Below are 17,840 nucleotides of genomic sequence, written 5' to 3'. Positions count from 1 at the left end.
TGTTCAGGAGTCTTATGGCTTGGGGGTAGAAGCTGTTGAGAAGCCTTTTGGACCTAGACTTGGCGCTCCGGTACCGCTTGCCGTGCGGTAGCAAGAGAACAGTCTATGACTAGGGTGGCTGGAGTCTTTGACAATTGTTAGGGCCTTCCTCTGACACCGCCTGGAATAGAGGTCCTGGATGGCAGGAAGCTTGGCCCCAGTGATGTACTGGGACGTACGCACTACCCTCTGTAGTACCTTGCGGTCGGAGGCCGAGCAGTTGCCATACCAGGCAGTGATGCAACCAGTCAGGATGCTCTCAATGGTGCAGCTGTAGAACTTTGTGAGGATCTGAGGACCCATGCCAAATCTTTTCAGTCTCCTGAGGGGGAATAGGCTTTGTCGTGCCCTCTTCACGACTGTCTTGGTGTGTTTGGACTATGATAGTTTGTTGGTGATGTGGACACCAAGGAACTTGAAGCACTCAACCTGTTCCACTACTGTCATGAGCCCTCTCACTCCACTGGGTTACCACCTTAAGTTGTTTCCACTCTGCTCACCACTCTCTCTCTACTCAGCCTAACTAGCTCCACCTGTCCCTGCTCTGCTCGGCTCTAATTACTCTGCCAGCTGCGCTGCATTACCCACTAACCTCTCCCAGTATTTATAGCCCTGTCTTTCAGCTCTCCGGTGTCAGATCGTCTGCAAAGCTCACACCCGGAACCTGTTTGCTCGCGCTTCTGGCTCACCCTGGTTTTGTGACCCCGGACCTGCCTGGTTTTTGGATACTCTTCTGCCTCAGGAGATCCAGACCTGCTTCTGCCATTACGACTCCTGACTACTCTTCAATCCCGGTAACTCCGACCAGCCTTCTGCCTTGCTACTACGTATTTTGGATTTCCCTTGAACTGTACTGCTGCCTGGTTTCATTCCGCCCCGTTGTGTCTGTGTTTCCTCCCCCAGGACTTCTGGACCACCAACCACCGGCGTCATCGGACGCATCGCTGCCACTGGGGGGAGGCACAGACCCAGCACATCGGACGGGATAACCCCTGGAGCCTTCACTCACTCCCTACATCCCTTTCCCCTTAAGTTTAAATAAACTTTCTGGTGTGACGCAATTGTGGTCCTCTTGTCGTCTGTCTGAACCGTGACAACTACAGCCCCGTCGATGAGAATGGGGGCGTGCTCAGTCCTCTTTTTTTTCCTGTAGTCCACAATCATCTCCTTTGTCTTGATCACGTTGAGGGAGAGGTTGTTATCCTGGCACCACACGGCCAGGTCTCTGACCTCCTCCCTATAGGCTGTCTCATCGTTGTCGGTGATCAGGCCTACCACTGTTGTTTCGTCGGCAAACTTAATGATGTTGTTGGAGTCGTGCCTGGCCATGCAGTCATGGGTGAACAGGGAGTACAGGAGGGGACTGAGCACGCACCCCTGAGGGAACCCAATGTTGAGGATCAGCGTGGCAGATGTGTTGTTACCTACCCTTACCACCTGGGGGCGGCCCGTCAAGAAGTCCAGGATCCAGTTGCAGAGGGAGGGGTTTAGTCCCAGGGTCCTTAGCTTAGTGATGAGCTTTGAGGGTACTATGGTGTTGAATGCTGAGCTGTAGTCAATTAACAGCATTCTCACGTAGGTGTTCCTCTTGTCCAGATGGGAAAGGGCAGTGTGGAGTGCAATAGAGAGTGCATCATCTGTGGATCTGTTGGGGCGGTATGCAAATTGGAGTGGGTCTATGGTCTCTGGGATAATGGTGTTGATGTGAGCCATGACCAGCCTTTCAAAGCACTTCATGGCTACAGACTTGAGTGCTACGGGTCGGTAGTCATTTAGGCAGGTTATCTTAGTGTCCTTGGGCACAGGGACTATGGTGGTCTGCTTGAAACATGTTGGAATTACAGACTCAGTCAGGGACATGTTGAAAATGTCAGTGAAGTCACTTGCCAGTTGGTCAGCGCATGCTCAAAGTACACCTCCTGGTAATCCGTCTGTCCCTGTGGCCTTGTGAATGTTGACCTGCTTAAAAGTCTTACTCACATCGGCTACGGAGAGCGTGATCACATAGTCATCCGGAACAGCTGATGCTCTCATACATGCTTCAGTGTTGCTTGCCTCAAAGCGAGCATAGAAGTGATTTAGCTCGTCTGGTAGGCTTGTGTCACTGGGCAGCTTGCGGCTGTGCTTCCCTTTGTAGTCTGTAATAGTTTTCAAGCCCTGCTACATCCGACGAGCATCAGAGCCGGTGTAGTACGATTCAATCTTAGTAATGTATTCACTCTTTGCCTGTTTGATGGTTCATCGGTGGGCATAGCGGGATTTCTCATAAGCGTCCGGGTTAGAGTCCCGCTCCTTGAAAGCGGCAGCTCTACCCTTTAGCTCAGTGCGGATGTTGCCTGTAATCCATGGCTTCTGGTTGGGGTATGTACGTACGGTCACTGTGGGGAAGACGTCATCAATGCACTTATTGATGAAGCCAGTGACTGATGTGATGTACTCCTCAATGCTATCGGAAGAATCCTGGAACATATTCCAGTCTGTGCTAGCAAAACAGTCCTGTAGCTTAGCATCTGCGTCATCTGACCACTTTTTTATTAACTGAGTCACTGGTGCTTCCTGCTTTAGTTTTTGCTTATAAGCAGGAATCAGGAGGATAGAGTTATGGACAAATTTGCCAAATGGAGGGTGAGGGAGAGCTTTGTATGCGTAGTAAAGGTGGTCTCAAGTTTTTTTTCCTCTGGTTGCACATTTAACATGCTGGTAGAAATTAGGTAGAACGGATTTAAGTTTCCCTGCATTACAGGACAAATCTGAGGGGGCACGTGCCCCTATGGGCATGACGCCTCTGCTTGCGCAGACTATCATGTCAGAGCATGATGACATGGCCTCAGGTCTATGATATATAAGTGTTGTTTCGATGCTTTTTTGAAAACGCACTGTTGCAGGTTCATTGGAAGGAAAAAGAACTGTAGAAGAGGATATCCTTTTCATTGCAACTTCAGGGGAACATCTTCTGTCACAGTTAAACTCAGGTATTTGACAACAACTTGAATTGTTTGTTTCTTTTATGGAAGTAGTTGTGGTGTTGTGTGCAGATAATTATTGATAGAAATGTAGCCTATTTACCATAAATTGTAGTACTTAACTGTTGACTCATACAGTATTAACTATTATTCGATGGGGTGGTAATAGTTCACATAAAAGTTAATAATACAATATTGTAATTAAATAAGAAATTACAACATAAGCAACTGCTTTTATTTAGTTTTTCAATTTCAATTGGTAATCAATGCAAATACAAAACAGATAAATTAAAACGTTTTGTCAAAGTGACACCTACATCCTAGGCTACTCAACATGTATCTTCGCTTTAATTAATTTAATTGTGATTATGAACCTCATTATAACCTCATGAAAATGAGCCTATATTTCATTCTCAGATTCATCCTGATCTCCTGAGATGAAGTTCAATGTCTTCGTTTCCGCTGTGGCTCTACTTGGTGCCTTCCAACCCCGCTATGAATGTAGAGCACTTGATCCATCCCACAATCTTCCCGCAGAGCTGCAACAGCAACTCCCTATTCTTCTGAGACTAGGAGAGGAGTACTTCAGTCGGCTTGACAACTCCAATCAAAATTCGCCCCAGTCCTCCTTGTCGAATACATCTCCTGGAGCTGCTGCGCCGTCAACAACTGTCAACAGAGCTTTACAACTTCAGCTTACGCAGCGTCTTCTGCAAGGTAAAGTCGGTAACATCAGTCGGTTTCTGAACAGCTACGCTAACCAGATGGATGATTCCATGGAGAGAGGAAAGAGGACCTGGCCAGGCGAAGAGCCACCGATCTCATTGGACCTGACGTTCCATCTGCTGAGGGAAGTTCTAGAAATGGCTCGAGACGAGCAATTAGTGCAGCAGGCATATAGTAACCGAAGAATGATGGACATATTCGGGAAATGAGTGTTAGAAATACATTTGCCATAAAATGTACGTTACTATTCCATTTTTGTATTACTCTTGAATTGGTTAACATTCGTTCTTTAATTTATTATTTTTATTGATATAAGCAAGAGTTGTAAAATCGAGTTGTAAATCGCTTTGTAGTAATTACATTGTGTGATGAGAAGCAGACATAGCCAGTTGAAATGCTGAACACAAATATCATTTAATTTTCTTAATTTATATTCAAGAATAACATATTTTGTATATATTGTTCAAACATTCATCCACTCTGAAATGCCCTCTCATTGTACAACTGGTTAAAGTTTGATAATAAAATAGGCCTACAATATGACTATCAGCAGCCAATCATATTTATTGTGCAAGAGAATGTCTGATATTTATATTTGTAATAAAAAAAGTTTCAAAGTTACATTCATTGCTTGCGGTGTAGCCTAAATTGAGTGTCTCGATACATTGAGGCGTATTTCTGACTCACGCGTAAATCTATTCCCCAAAGGTGTGCCAAATTATACACGGCTTTCTCAAGACAGAAATCTGCCCAAAGACATTTGTTTTTACAGTATTATAGAAGTGCTAGAGAGGATTTTCAGAGAAATTACAGTTATATAACGGTAACAGAGTAATTATTTAAACCGTGCCTGCAGCGGGAGGCTGACTCAACCAAAACAATACCTAGTATTACAACAATTTCAAAGTCTTGAGGTAAGATGATCATCTACTTCTGGTTGTTCAGCCAAGAAAAGGAGAAGACGTGTTTGGGTCCATCTTTGTCATCTGTGTTTTGCTGACTTGATGCCGTATCAGAAGTCATCTGTAAAAAACAAAGAACAAAACCATTAGAGGTCCCTTATGTCACTTAACTATTGCAAAGGTACTCGTTGTATAAATCGTCCATTGTTCAGAATTGGGTTTGTAAAGGGGATCAAATTAAAACTCGCAATGCATACTTTACCCCTACCCCTACCTACACGTACAAATTACCTCGACTAACCTGTACCCCCGCACATTGACTCGGTACCAGTACCCCATGTGTATAGCCTCATTATAGTTATTTTATTGTGTTATTATTTTATTTTTTACTTTAGTAAATATTTTCTTAACTCTATTTTCTTCAAATTAAGCGCTTGTAGGTAAGCATTTCACGGTAAGGTCTACACCTGTTGTATTCGGCGCATGTGACAAATAACCTTTGATTTTGATTTGATTTGAACAAGTAAAGTATAATTTAGAGAGAACATAAAAAAATATTTATGTTATCTATAACATGTCTGTAGGTCCATGCAAAATTAGAACTAAAATGAAGGAAAAATTCTGACATGCCTCAAAAGAGGATATTAGACATTCAGAGTGGAAAATATTGTTACTTACATATTACAAAGCACTAATTTAACACAATTTTCATTAAGGAAATCAAATATATTGTAGAGTCTAAAGAACTTATTTGAGATACCAAATACAAAATAACTCTAACATAAAAATACATGTATACCATATTTATCTCACCACACTCACCACACCACCCATACAACATGATGTCCTGAATTACCATATCCACATCCATACAATAACCTCAGAGTATACAATATCAGGCAGCAATTTGACCTGATAAAAGAAAATTGCACTGAATTGAAACTTCTCATGTTTTCAACTTAAAGGGGGTAACCTTTTAAGTGTTATAGACTGAGTGCTTAAGTATTAGTCAGTGGACAAATGAAGAAATAAACATATCCTAATGGTAGACTTTATCAGACTTCAAAGCTGATGCAGTAAAATAAACAAAGCCACAACTGTGACACAGAAAGCTACTTCCAGTGACGAAACAAAACAACCAAGCTTCATTTCTTCAGGATTATTAGAGTTCTTGTAAGCAACATGAAGTGATGATTTTAGGTTATGCGCACGCCACGCACACACACACTCACACAAACACACACACAAAGACCCTTTCTGATAAACGCCTCTATGAATCTGTAGGCCATTCTTTTTTTTTTCCTTCTGGAATGAATACAAACTGTTCCAGGTGGCTTTTCACTTTTCAATTGAATCCACATTATTATGTTGGTGTAAATTCAATGCTCATTCAAATCAGCACTCCACATGCAAATGAAACTCAATGGTGATGACATGTAACAGAGTGGTTGATAATTATCCCAATGAAAACAGCAGCGTCCCCCTCCCTGCTTCACCCCTAACACACGCAGGGCTACGGCAACCAGAGAGCAGGCAGGTGTCTCATCATTAAAGCCTCCTGCTGAGGTGAAAGCCACCGCCGTAACCCAGGCCAGGTCCCATGCAGGCCCACTCCGAGCTGAGCAGAGCACAGCTGCTTTAAATAGTGACTGGAATATTCTGATACAGATTGGATATTGACTGGTTTCAATAGCCACATTTTCCTCATACAGAGGGCAGGATATAAAAGCCAAGTAATATTAATATTAGTTTTATATTTTAAAATATACATATGTTTAGTGAACTGAAATTTGACCTTGACCTAGGGGTTTCCTTGAGAAATACACACTCTCTTTAAAGGCCCTTACAAGACAGCTGCTGGGATGGAGTTAGCCAGGGCTCATGAGTTATTATAATATCATTTATTATTGCTGAGAAATGTTCAGTAAATTTCCCGGCTAGGCTGTAGTGTGTCACAGACGCTCCTCTCACCTGTGTCGGTGGCTCCGCTGATGGGAAGTTAACCAGGTTTGTGTTTGGGAACTGAACAGGGTTTGTGGTTGGGGTTGAGAAGTAGACTGGGGTTGTAGCGCGGGCCTGTGCGGTGGCAGTTGGAGTTGGCGTTAGTGATGAGAATTGTACTGGGGTTGTAGCACGGGTGGGGCCCTGTGGGGTGGCCAGGGTAGCCATGACACCTAGGGTCTCAATAGGTCTCTGAGGGAGGGGTGGGGCTACTGTCTGCTGCTGGGGCTGTGGAGGGTTGGCCTTAACAATAGAGGGCCCTGCAGCAGAGGGAGAGACATCTTCACGGGTCGCCCCTGTCATCAGCCTCAATTCTACTTCCTCTTCTCCATCTTCAAATTCCTCATCGTCTTCATCATCTGAACAATAACCAAGAGTTCAAAATATGAAAAGAGTAAATTGTTTAATTTTACTTTAGTTTTACATTGATCTTGCTGTTGTTATAATCTCTTTTGTGGCACTGAAAGAAGTGATTTTGGACATTGTGAAAGAACATTGAAATGCCGACGTCACACTCATTATACTCAATACGTCCTACCTTTCACAAAATCTATAGTGAGCAATGCCCTCCTCTCCCGCTCAAAGTTGGCTGTGTAGTGATCCATGTTGTCATAGCCACGCTCCACTTTGTCCAGATGGGAGATGTTAGTGCCTGCAATGAGCCTGGTGGACCGAGAGAGAGATCACTGTTACACTGTCGTTTCTGAGGACTAGCACTATAGTCTGAAACTGGCAAAAGGGTATGTGTACTCACTTTTGTAGAAGAGGCTTTGCAGTCTGTGGGAGCAAAGATGAGAAAAGAATTACTTCTCAGAAAGCTCTGATGTAGACATTGCACAACATGTCTTCTGAGAAAACATCTCGGAAGACATTGCACAGCATGTTTGTAATAACATGTTACACTTTTTATTTAAACATAGTACATAACCAATTATGATATTGATTTATCACTGATACAGAATTTCAGATGGCTATATGCCTATTTTATTTGTTATTTGAATAGATAAAGGCCATTCTTGTCCTTTCTGGACAAAAACTACATTTTTCATCACCTGCAGGAAGGTAGCCATTTCTGACTCCTCCATTGTCTGTATGCCTGTCTCCACAATCTTTGCCATGTTCTCCAGGTGCTCTCTATACTTCCTCATGAGGCCGTTTATATAGTCCAGTTTCTCCTGTTGCTCTGCGTTGATCTTCAGGGCCATGTCTCCTTTCCGCTCCTCCAGGATGGCGTAAAGGTGATCGAAACTTTCACACACTTTGGATTTCTGCCTCCTGCCATTCTCCTGTAAGACAGCCATGATTGTACTGTAAGGTTAAACTGACAAATAACTAGGTCATATAGATATTGTCAGTAGCGAAAATGATGGCGCATAAAAATTAAGAATACAATTTTTACCATCAATATTGTTTAAGTTTTATACAATGTGAAAATGCTGTTATAAATTAAACAAAAGGTTGAAGGCTTCACCTCAACGGTCTTACAGGTCTCATCCAGTTGACTCATGATGCCTTGAATCCTGTCATTGTTCCCCACTAGCATGGCTATACAGTCAGTCAACTCAGTCTGGAACACACAGAGGAGCTCCAGCATTATTTTAAAAAATGACATTTTATGTATCAACTCTGATACTCTGTTCATTAGAAAAAATAGTAAGTTTGATTTCAATTTGATATACCTGTAAAGCATCATTATGCAAAAAGGAAATAGACAGATATAAACATAAAATAAATAAGTTAACCTTTTGCTTATTGAATACAGTGTTGAGTGGGGCCACATCACAGTCTTTGTGGGCTCCAAACACCTTGCAGAGAGAGCAGGTGGGCACGCCACACGTCACACAGTAGATGTTGATCTTCTCACCCTCATGCTCCTCACACATGGGCTGGTCACACTTGGCAGGCTCAGGCTCAGGCTTGCTGCTACAGTACAGGTGACAGTTATACTTTGGGGATCCCGTTTATTAACACTACACATTGGACAAAGACTTCATGGTGACCTTTTTAAAAACTCAGCAGCCCTGGTGTAATCGAGATACCAGTGAGAGTTTGTGAGCGAGGAAGCTATACTGTTAATCGAGCAGAGTAATGTCCGTCACACTGGCAAGTCACAAAAAACTGTTTGTGTCCACAGTGCCTAAAATGTGACTGTTCAAGCCATAATAATTTAACATCAAAGTAAGTGAAAGAATCTAGTACAGACAAACAGACTTTCTCCTCATGGAATGTTGGCATTTCAGAATAGCCATAATTTATGTTTATTTGGCAACCAAGAGTATGCTAACATTTTGAATAACTGTTTTTAATAGTCCACTTGTGTTACGTAGGCCTAAACCACGGTTGCTTGATGAGCTTATCACACCACTGTGGCCAAAACGCTTGCTGCACTTGGCTCCCAGATTCAAGCAACGGTCCATGTGAAAATTGTATTTGTCTTGTCCCGGCAATCTACTCAATAACTTTAAATTGATTGTGCTAAAATTATACGCTAAAATGGCAGGAGCAGATGACATCTTTTCAGAGATTTACTGTTTTGGCTTTTTAGGATAACAAAAAGTAACTACCATGAATGTAGTTAAGTGAATTCATGTAGCTATTGCAGATGCATATTCTGTAGGGAATCTATGATGTATAGTTAGTGACAGAAGTTATGTTTTTCTACATTTTAGTCATTTAGCAGATGCTCTTATCCAGAGCGACTTACAGTTAGTGAGTGCATACATTTTTTTTTTCATACTGGCCCCCCGTGGGAATCGAACCCACAACCCTGGCGTTGCAAACACCATGCTCTACCAACTGAGCTACACGGGGCCCGTCTATCCCTCCTAAAAACAGACTATATACTATATTGATGTCTAGAGAATGTAGTACGGCTCAAAGTGGATTAAAAATAGGCCTCTCTTAACTGACTGCTGACTAACAGGCAACGTGTCGAGCCACCCATGAGTCAACACCTGATTTCACAATGGTGCTCTACAAAAACAAATATATTTTCTCCTTCAATTTTCAATTTCTCATCAGTAGTTTTCCGATTCATTCTATATGTTGTTCTGGATAGTATGTAGTCTTCTTGATGTCCAGATTTGTTGGTGTGAGGGTTTGCTGTATGTCTAGTGGGCCAGACATACACGGGACTGCTGCTGAGTGCCTCCGACTAAATTGTTTGCCAATCTTTTTAAATAGGCCTGTAGTGTCTCACCTTGAGGACTCCTGTTTGTACATATCAACGATATTCTGTCTGTCTTAGACCAATTGTCTTAGGCCTGCTTTCTTCTCTTTGGCATTTATTGTCTCACCTTGATGACTCCTGTTCTTGTTTGTACATGTCAATTATATTCTCCACAAGCAGGTTCCTCTGCAGGCCATAGACGCCATGTCTGTCCAGGACCACCTCATGTCTGCAGGACGGGCAGCGGAAACGCCCCCCTGAAGATACCGTGGTTCCTCTGGTCGATAGATAAGGGTTTGAGGCCTACACAGGACAGCAGTGTATCAATGGCATTAGATAAAGCCGGTGGACATTTTTTAATATAGGCCTACCATTGTCTAAAATTGGTTAGTAGTATTTGCATTGTTTACTGGTTAAAACGTGTGTTAGTTTAATCTGTAATGGCATGGGTCAAGAGGAAACACTTGTTGTTTCTTTTCAGCATCACCCTGAAGAAGGAACAGTGATGCCGAAACGTTGGTGGTTTTTTACCCAATAAATTACTGGGAGGTTATACATGTGCGACTGTCTTTGTTTTTATAGCTTTTCTTTTCAGCATTACAAAATAAGTGGTAATTGAATAGTGACAATTGAAGGATGAGCAATACCTTCACTACAATTTCAGAATGCTGTACATGTAATGTATATGAATGGATAAACCTTTAAGAGACAGCAGTAAAGGTTAAAGGTTAAAAGTTCAGCTGTAAAATAACCAACCTACCTGGAAAATATCTTGGGCACATTTTCGACAAAGGTTGTGTTGACAAGGGAGAATGACCACCGGTTTGGTAAACATCTCCAAACAGATAGGGCAAATGAGCTGTTTCTCCAAGCTGTCCATGGTGCTGTCTTGCTTTGTGGAATGTGAATACCCCAGAGAGATGCTCATTGCACAATGGAAAAACAAAACCACTACTGCTGTCTTTAGGGATACCAACAAATGGTCCCCCAATGGTCCCTCAATCCCTAAAGAACTGACTTGGCAAAGATCAAAGATGTCTACTCCTTTAGAACAATGCAGAGTCACTGGGCCTGCTCAGGCGGTTGTTGCTGTCCTCAAAGTTCCTTCTAACGGATCACATTGCTCCCTAGCTGGCAATCCATTGAGTGTCACAGGCTGTTTTTAGAAACCCCACGTCAAGGGTTGCCATGCTTACTTGCCCATATATGAAAATGTCACGAGAAGGGTTAGGGTGTTCAGCTGTTACCACCTCTGAAACAGGAAAGGGTAGGCCCATACCTCTACCAAACAGAGTAGGCTTAAGTTGCCCCTAGACACTGATCTTGGGTCAGTTTTGCATTTCCCCCACTAATAGTTAAGGTTAGGATTGGGGGAGGGGAAGCTGATCCTAGATCTGTACCTAGACTTCACCCCGGATGGAGCCTTTCAAACAAACTCACGATGGCAAGTCACTGCTCTGACTCTTGAACAATAGTGGGCTTTAACTCTGTTTAGAGTTGTCAATCAGTAAACAATCATTGCTTTTGTAGAAAACATTAAAGTTAGCCTATATCTGTGAAATGATTAAGATCAATGTTAAAAGACTCCAGTCCACATCCCAATGACAAACATAATCTATTGCAAAACAGTGGTCACCTAATTTTTCAAACAAATACCAGTACGTAACCTTGAATAAATTACGCTATGCTGATACTGTAAGCAATGCCCCAGTCATACATTGATTCTGAACCTGTCATCAGCCTACAGTATTAAAACAAATACACCCTATATATACACTCATACCAATAAATCAGATACCATTTCATGTTGACTGTATAGGCAGATAAAACAATACATTTATTTTCAACAAAATACTTTTGTTGTATTTTTTATACATACACATACTGTAATATTTACACACTGAGCTATTTGTACTGTGTCACAAGTGAAGCCAAGGCACCCCAGAGTGTTTAGGTATTTAGGTAAGTGGACAGAGATGATGGATTTAGTTTGCAGGGGAACAATGACATCAACTACCTCCAATGAAAACAAAAAAACTGAAATCAAGAAAATGTTTTGAATAAAAACAACCAAAAGCACTTATTTACAGAGAATGTAATGGGGTTAGAGTGTGGGAACAGCCATTGACATAGAAATGAACTGTGTAGTGTTTATGTAGTCTAGTGCCTCTCTACGGTTTGTAGACGTCCAAGTTCAGGTGTAGCTTCGGTGCCCATCCCCAATCAACTGTGTTTTTTCACTGGCATTAGTTGGCTGGTGCACAACCGGAGTGTCCACATCTGGATTACACAACAACATTGTGAATAATGACACTAAAATTCCCTACAATATCAAATGATCAGCATAGACACCTTTGTCAATCTTATTGTTGTATTTTCTCTCACTCCGTTCATTGATGTTACACTTTGTTTTTACTATTTAACGGTATAGTTAGTTTGTTTGTTGTTTGCAGGACATAAAGGTATGTTTAGAAATTATTTGTTCCTCTATTATTTTACCAAGATGTTATAGGAAATGTTTCTGAATTGTACAAAGATGATGTATCACATCAACACAAAGCCATCACAACTACTTGTTGTTGAATCTCCAGAGACATTAACTCATTGTACATAATTGCTCCTCAACTTCTCATAATTGATGCATTGGCAGAAACAATCAGCTATTTATCTGGCTACACTGCTTCCCATACATTTGTAAACATGTAATAAACCTCTAAGTACCATTCACAGTAACAAAGTCAATTTGTAAGCCGGGATCTTTTTTCTAACATGGATATTATATAAATATTGTGCTGTTGAACTCGTAGGGAAAAGAGTAGCCTATGTGTTTCTTAAAGGGATACTTCGGATTTTGGCAATGAGGCCCTTTATCTACATCCCCCCGCAGTGGAGGCTGGTGGGAGGAGCTATAGGAGGACAGGCTCATTGTAATGGCTGGAATGAAATGAATGGAACAGTATCAAACACATCAAACATATGGAAACCACGTTTGACTCCGTTCCATTTATTTCATTCCAACCATTGCAATGAGCCCGTCCTCCTATAACTCCTCTCACAAGCCTCCACTGGTGAACAGTAGTCATGAGCTTTCACCTCCCTCCATGTTCACCTTTCCATGTGGACATTGGTCATCAGTTCCTTCTTGTGAAGGCTGTTAGTGGTATGACATGAACATCTTTCTGCTGGTGCTTGCGAGCATTCAACTTTGGCTATGTCAGTTGTTGTTCCCTTTCCCTCTTGCCCTTCTCAAGTGTGAAATGCTTGTGTGAGCTTGTGTGTGTGTGTTTGTGTGTGTGTGTGTGTGTGTGTGTGTGCATGTGTGAGTGCATGCGTGCTTGCATGTGTATGTGTGTGTGTGTGTGTGTGTGTGTGTGTATGTGTATGTGTATGTGTGTGTGTGTGTGTCTGTATACTGTATGTGTCTGCCCTCACTAACCGTGTCCCCTCACCAGTCTCCTTGTCGTGGCGGATCTCCTCCTCCAGGTCTTCAGGGGAGACATAGCTATCTGTTCCCTCTCCAGGGTGCATGGGCTTCAGCTTCCCACAGCAGCAGTTACAGCAGCAGCACAGGCAGCAGCAGCAGTAGCACCCTGTTGTCACGCCACACAGGGCAAAGAGACCCTGACAGGAGAGAGATATACAATGCCTTCGGAAAGTATTCAGACCCATTGACTTTTTCCACATTTTGTCACGTTACGGCCTTATTCTAAAATTCATGAAATTGTTTTTTGTGCTAATTTATAACAAATAAAAAACTGAAATCTTACATTTGCATAAGTGTTCAAACCCTTTACTCAGTACTTTGTTGAAGCACCTTTGGCAGCGATTACAGCATCGAGTCTTCTTGGGTATGACGCTACAAGCTAGGAACACCTGTATTTGGGGAGTTTCTCCCATTCTTCTCTGCAGATCCTCTCAAGCTCTGTCAGATTGGATGGGGAGCATTGCTAAACAGCTATTTTCAGGTCTCTCCAGAGATGTTCGATCGGGTTCAAGTCCGGGCTCTGGCTGTGCCACTCAAGGACATTCAGAGACTTGTCCCGAAGCCACTCCTGCGTTGTCTTGGCTGTGGGCTTAGGGTCAATGTCCTGTTGGTCCTGAGGTCCTGAGCACTCTTGAGCAGGTTTTCATCAAGGATCTCTCTGTACTTTGCTCTGTTCATCTTTGCCTCGATCCTGACTAGTCTCCCAGGTCCTGCCACTGAAAAATATCCCCACAGCATGGTGCTGCCACCACCATGCTTCACCATAGGGATGGTGCAAGGTTTCCTCCAGACGTGACGCTTGGCATTCAGGCCAAAGAGTTCAATCTTGGTTTCATAAGACCAGAGAATCTTGTTTATCATGGTCTGAGAGTCCTTTAGGTGCCTTTTGGCAAACTCCAAGCCGGCTGTCGTGCATTTTCTTGAGGAACGGCTTCCACTGGCCACTCTACCATAAAGGCCTGATTGATGGAGTGCTGCAGAGATGGTTGTCCTTCTGGAAGGTTCTCCCATCTCCACAGAGGAACTCTAGAGCTCTGTCAGAGTGACCATCGGGTTCTTGGTCACCTCCCTGACCAAGGCCCTTCTCCCCTGATTGCTCAGTTTGGCCGGGCGGCCAGCTCTAGGATGGAGGCCACTGTGTTCTTGGAGATCTTCAATGCTGCAGAAAGTTTTTGCTACCCTTCCCCAGATCTGCGCCTCAACACAATCCTGACTCGGAGCTCTACGGACAATTCTTTCGACCTCATGGCATGGTTTTTGCTCTGACATGCATTGTCAACTGTGGGACCTTATATAGGCAGGTGTGTGCCTTTCCAAATCATGTCCAATCAATTGTATTTACCACAGGTGGACTCCAATCAAGTTGTAGAAACATCTCAAGGATGATCAATGGAAACAAGATGCACCTGAGCTCAGTTTCGAGTCTCATAGCAAAGGGTCTGAATACTTATGTAAATAAGGTATTTCTGTTTTTTATTTTTGATACATTTGCAAAAAAATCTGAAAACCTGTTTTTGCTTTGTCATTATGGGGTATTGTGTGTAGATTGCTGAGGATTTTATTTATTTAATCAATTTTAGAATAAGGCTGTAACATAACAAAATGTGGAAAAAGTCAAGGGGTCTGAATACTTTCCCAAGGCAGATATAAACATATAAACATGCACACAGACACACTCAAACACAAACTCAGTAGCTCGCACCAATCTTTCACCTCCATTCATAATAAAATCATCCAGGGATTCCGGATAATTGTGAAAGCTCACCTTAGCCCACCAGGTAGAGAGCATGAAGTAGGTGTTGACATTCTCCTCTCCAAACTGCTGGGCCACATAAAGGCCAAGGGAGCCGTAGCTGTCATAGATGTTTCTCTTGGTGATGTCTGACAGAATGGAATTAGCGCTGTTGAGCTCCTTGAATTTCTCTGCTGTCTCTGGGTTGTCAGGGTTCTTGTCCGGGTGGTACCTCAGAGCTAATTTTCTGAAAGGTATTCAAAAGTAAATCAATGAACACACAATAACAATAACAGAAACAGGGTGAGATGGAGTGTAAAGATAGAGGCTGTATTGTCTGTTTAGTGTTTACCCTACAGCTCTATGCTCTATGGGATTTCATTAAGGTATTCTCTTTGACTTATCTAGACACACACTTGTTTGTCTGGATCTATCCCTGCTAGAGCTAAGCCCACTGCCCTATCTGGAAGACGACAACACAACGGAGATGTGGCATCTGCTGTGGTGCGTGAACATGCTCTGCAAATGTCTTTTTTAGTATTAGAAACCACTTTGGAGTATAGCTGTGGGATGATGTTTAGGTGGTGGGGTGCTGAGAGGTTATTATTATTTATTTATTTATTTTATTCTGATTTATCAGGGGGTGCTGCAGCCCACTCAGCACCCCTACTTCCCGCAGCTATGCTTCAGAGTTATTGATGTTCTTGAAAATTGCTAACACATATTTAAGATATTGAATTAATAAAGTTCAGAGAATATGAAACATGAACATAATTAGGGGTTATTCATGTCTGCAGTTAATAATAACATTGCAACTACCATCTTACCTCAAAATAGATAACCGGGCATAAGGCATAAATCTATAAATGTATTACATTCTTTGTTTAAACAACATTAGGGCATTGATAAACATGATTTGCTTCTTTACACAAGTTGAACACAACAACACTGTTACTACATGTCCTATCAGTTCTCATCAATTTTCTGCCATGCTGTGGAAAATAAGTTACATTGATTTTTGCCTAGTTTCCATAACAAACCAAAAATAGAGTGAGATGAATTAACATTACATTAGTAGAAAACAAACGTTCCAATCATACATATAGATACAGTGATAAATGTTAAAAGAGGGGCATATCTAGAGTTGAGCGTGTGTAGAACACATGAGTGTGCATAGATTTAGTATGGATTAGACTGCATTGGAAAATGTGAGTCATCATGGTACGAGTGTCTGTAAGTGATGATCACACAATTTCTTCCCAACATCTCATGTGATACAGTATATGAGAGATATACAATGAGTATACAAAACATCAAGGACACCTGCTCTTTCTATCACATAGACTGACCAGGTGAATCCAGGTGCAAACTATGATCCCTTATTGATGTGACTTGTTAAATCCACTTCAATCAGTGTAGATTTGTATTTGTAATGGTATTTATTATGAATCCGACAAACAGACAGCTCGGTGCATTCAACATGTCAATACCTCTCATAAATACAAGTAGTGATGAAGTCGATCTCTGCTCTACTTTGAGCCAGGAGAGATTGATATGCATATTATTAATGTTAGCTATCTGTGTACATCCAAGGACCAGCCGTGCTGCCCTGTTCTGAGCAATTTTCCTAAGTCCCTTTTTGTGGATCCTGACCACACGACAGAACAGTAGTCCGGGTGCAACAAAACTAGGGCCTGTAGGACCTGCCTTGTTGATAATGGTATTAAGAAGGTAGAGCGGCGCTTTATTATGGACAGACTTCGCCCCATCTTAGCTACTGTTGTATCAATATGTTTTGACCATGACAGTTCACAATTCAGGGTTACTCCAAGCAGTTTAGTCAACTCAACTTGCTAAATTTCCACATTATTTATTACAAGATTTAGTTGCGGTTTAGGATTTAGTGAATAATTTGTCCCAAATACAACGCTTTTAGTTTTAGAAATATTTAGGAATAACTTATTCCTTGCCACCCACTTTGAAACTAACTGCAGCTTTTGTTAAGTGTTGCAGTCATTTCAGTCGCTGTAGTAGCTGACGTGTATAGTATTGAGTCGTCAGCATACATAGACACACTGGCTTTACTCAAAGCCAGTGGCATGTCGTTAGTAAAGATTGAAAAAAGTTAGGGGCCTAGATAGCTGCCCTGGCTTTGAGTAAAGATGAAGGGGAGGAGACAGGTTAAAGAAGGATTTTTAAGCCTTGAGACAATTGAGACATGGATTGTGTATGTGTGCCATTCAGAGAGTGAATGGCCAAGACAAAAGATTAAAGTGCCTTTGAACGGGGTTTGCTAGTAGGTGCTAGACGCTCCGGTTTGTGTCAAGAACTGCAACGCTGCTAGGTTTTTCATGCTCAACGGTTTGTGTCAAGAACTGCAACGCTGCTGGGTTTTTCATGCTCAACGGTTTGTGTCAAGAACTGCAATGCTGCTGGGTTTTTCACGCTCAACAGTTACCCGTGTGTTTCAAGAATGGTCCACCACCCAAAGGACATCCAGCGAACTTGATACAATTGTGGGAAGCATTGGAGTCAACATGGGCCAGCATCCTTGTGGAACGCTTTCGACACCTTATAGAGTCCATGCCCCGACGAATTGAGGCTGTTCTGAGGGCAAACGGGGGGGGATGACACTCAATATTAGGAAGAAGTTGCTAATGTTTGGTATATTTCCCACCTGTAGGACTTCTTGATGTCATCATGGGTACAGCCTTTTTCTAGCCCAAGCACTTGATACAGAGACTCTCCCGAGGTGGACAGAGAGCGCTGCCTTGGTTCAGACATCCTACCACCATTACCTGCTGGAGGTAAGAGGGAGGACAAT

General features: G+C 42.3%; 3 protein-coding genes across 4 annotated transcripts; 1 reads left to right on the top strand and 2 right to left on the bottom strand.

The window, feature by feature from the left end:
- The first annotated feature begins 2,927 nt into the window (after positions 1-2,927).
- LOC121580892 (corticoliberin-like) lies at positions 2,928-4,026 on the top strand. The gene is made up of 2 exons (XM_041896044.2): positions 2,928-3,011; positions 3,420-4,026. Exon 2 carries the CDS (start codon positions 3,440-3,442, stop codon positions 3,935-3,937), a length of 498 nt encoding a protein of 165 aa, XP_041751978.1. The 5' UTR covers positions 2,928-3,011; positions 3,420-3,439; the 3' UTR covers positions 3,938-4,026.
- A 94-nt stretch (positions 4,027-4,120) lies between these two features.
- On the bottom strand, positions 4,121-10,928 carry LOC121580891 (E3 ubiquitin-protein ligase TRIM63-like). 2 transcript variants are annotated; one of them, XM_041896042.2, is made up of 9 exons: positions 10,561-10,928; positions 9,928-10,103; positions 8,374-8,554; positions 8,103-8,198; positions 7,684-7,917; positions 7,386-7,408; positions 7,170-7,294; positions 6,602-6,990; positions 4,121-4,751 (listed from the first exon to the last, which is right to left on the bottom strand). In XM_041896042.2, the coding sequence occupies exons 1-9, from the start codon at positions 10,726-10,728 to the stop codon at positions 4,656-4,658; spliced, it is 1,488 nt and encodes a 495-aa protein (XP_041751976.1). In that variant the 5' UTR covers positions 10,729-10,928; the 3' UTR covers positions 4,121-4,655. The 2 variants fall into 2 exon arrangements, with proteins under 2 accessions (XP_041751976.1, XP_041751977.1); XM_041896043.2 differs by having other exon boundaries at positions 8,374-8,551.
- Positions 10,929-11,710: 782 nt separating this feature from the next.
- LOC121581497 (dnaJ homolog subfamily C member 5-like) lies at positions 11,711-17,800 on the bottom strand. The gene is made up of 4 exons (XM_041896996.1): positions 17,694-17,800; positions 15,050-15,263; positions 13,250-13,421; positions 11,711-12,080 (listed from the first exon to the last, which is right to left on the bottom strand). Exons 1-4 carry the CDS (start codon positions 17,798-17,800, stop codon positions 11,995-11,997), a joined length of 579 nt encoding a protein of 192 aa, XP_041752930.1. The 3' UTR covers positions 11,711-11,994.
- Positions 17,801-17,840: the final 40 nt, after the last annotated feature.

Source organism: Coregonus clupeaformis, chromosome 14, assembly GCF_020615455.1.
Source record: "Coregonus clupeaformis isolate EN_2021a chromosome 14, ASM2061545v1, whole genome shotgun sequence".
Lineage (NCBI taxonomy): Eukaryota > Metazoa > Chordata > Actinopteri > Salmoniformes > Salmonidae > Coregonus > Coregonus clupeaformis.
Note: the sequence above shows the minus strand (reverse complement) of the source record. Positions and strands in the feature narration are given on the sequence as shown.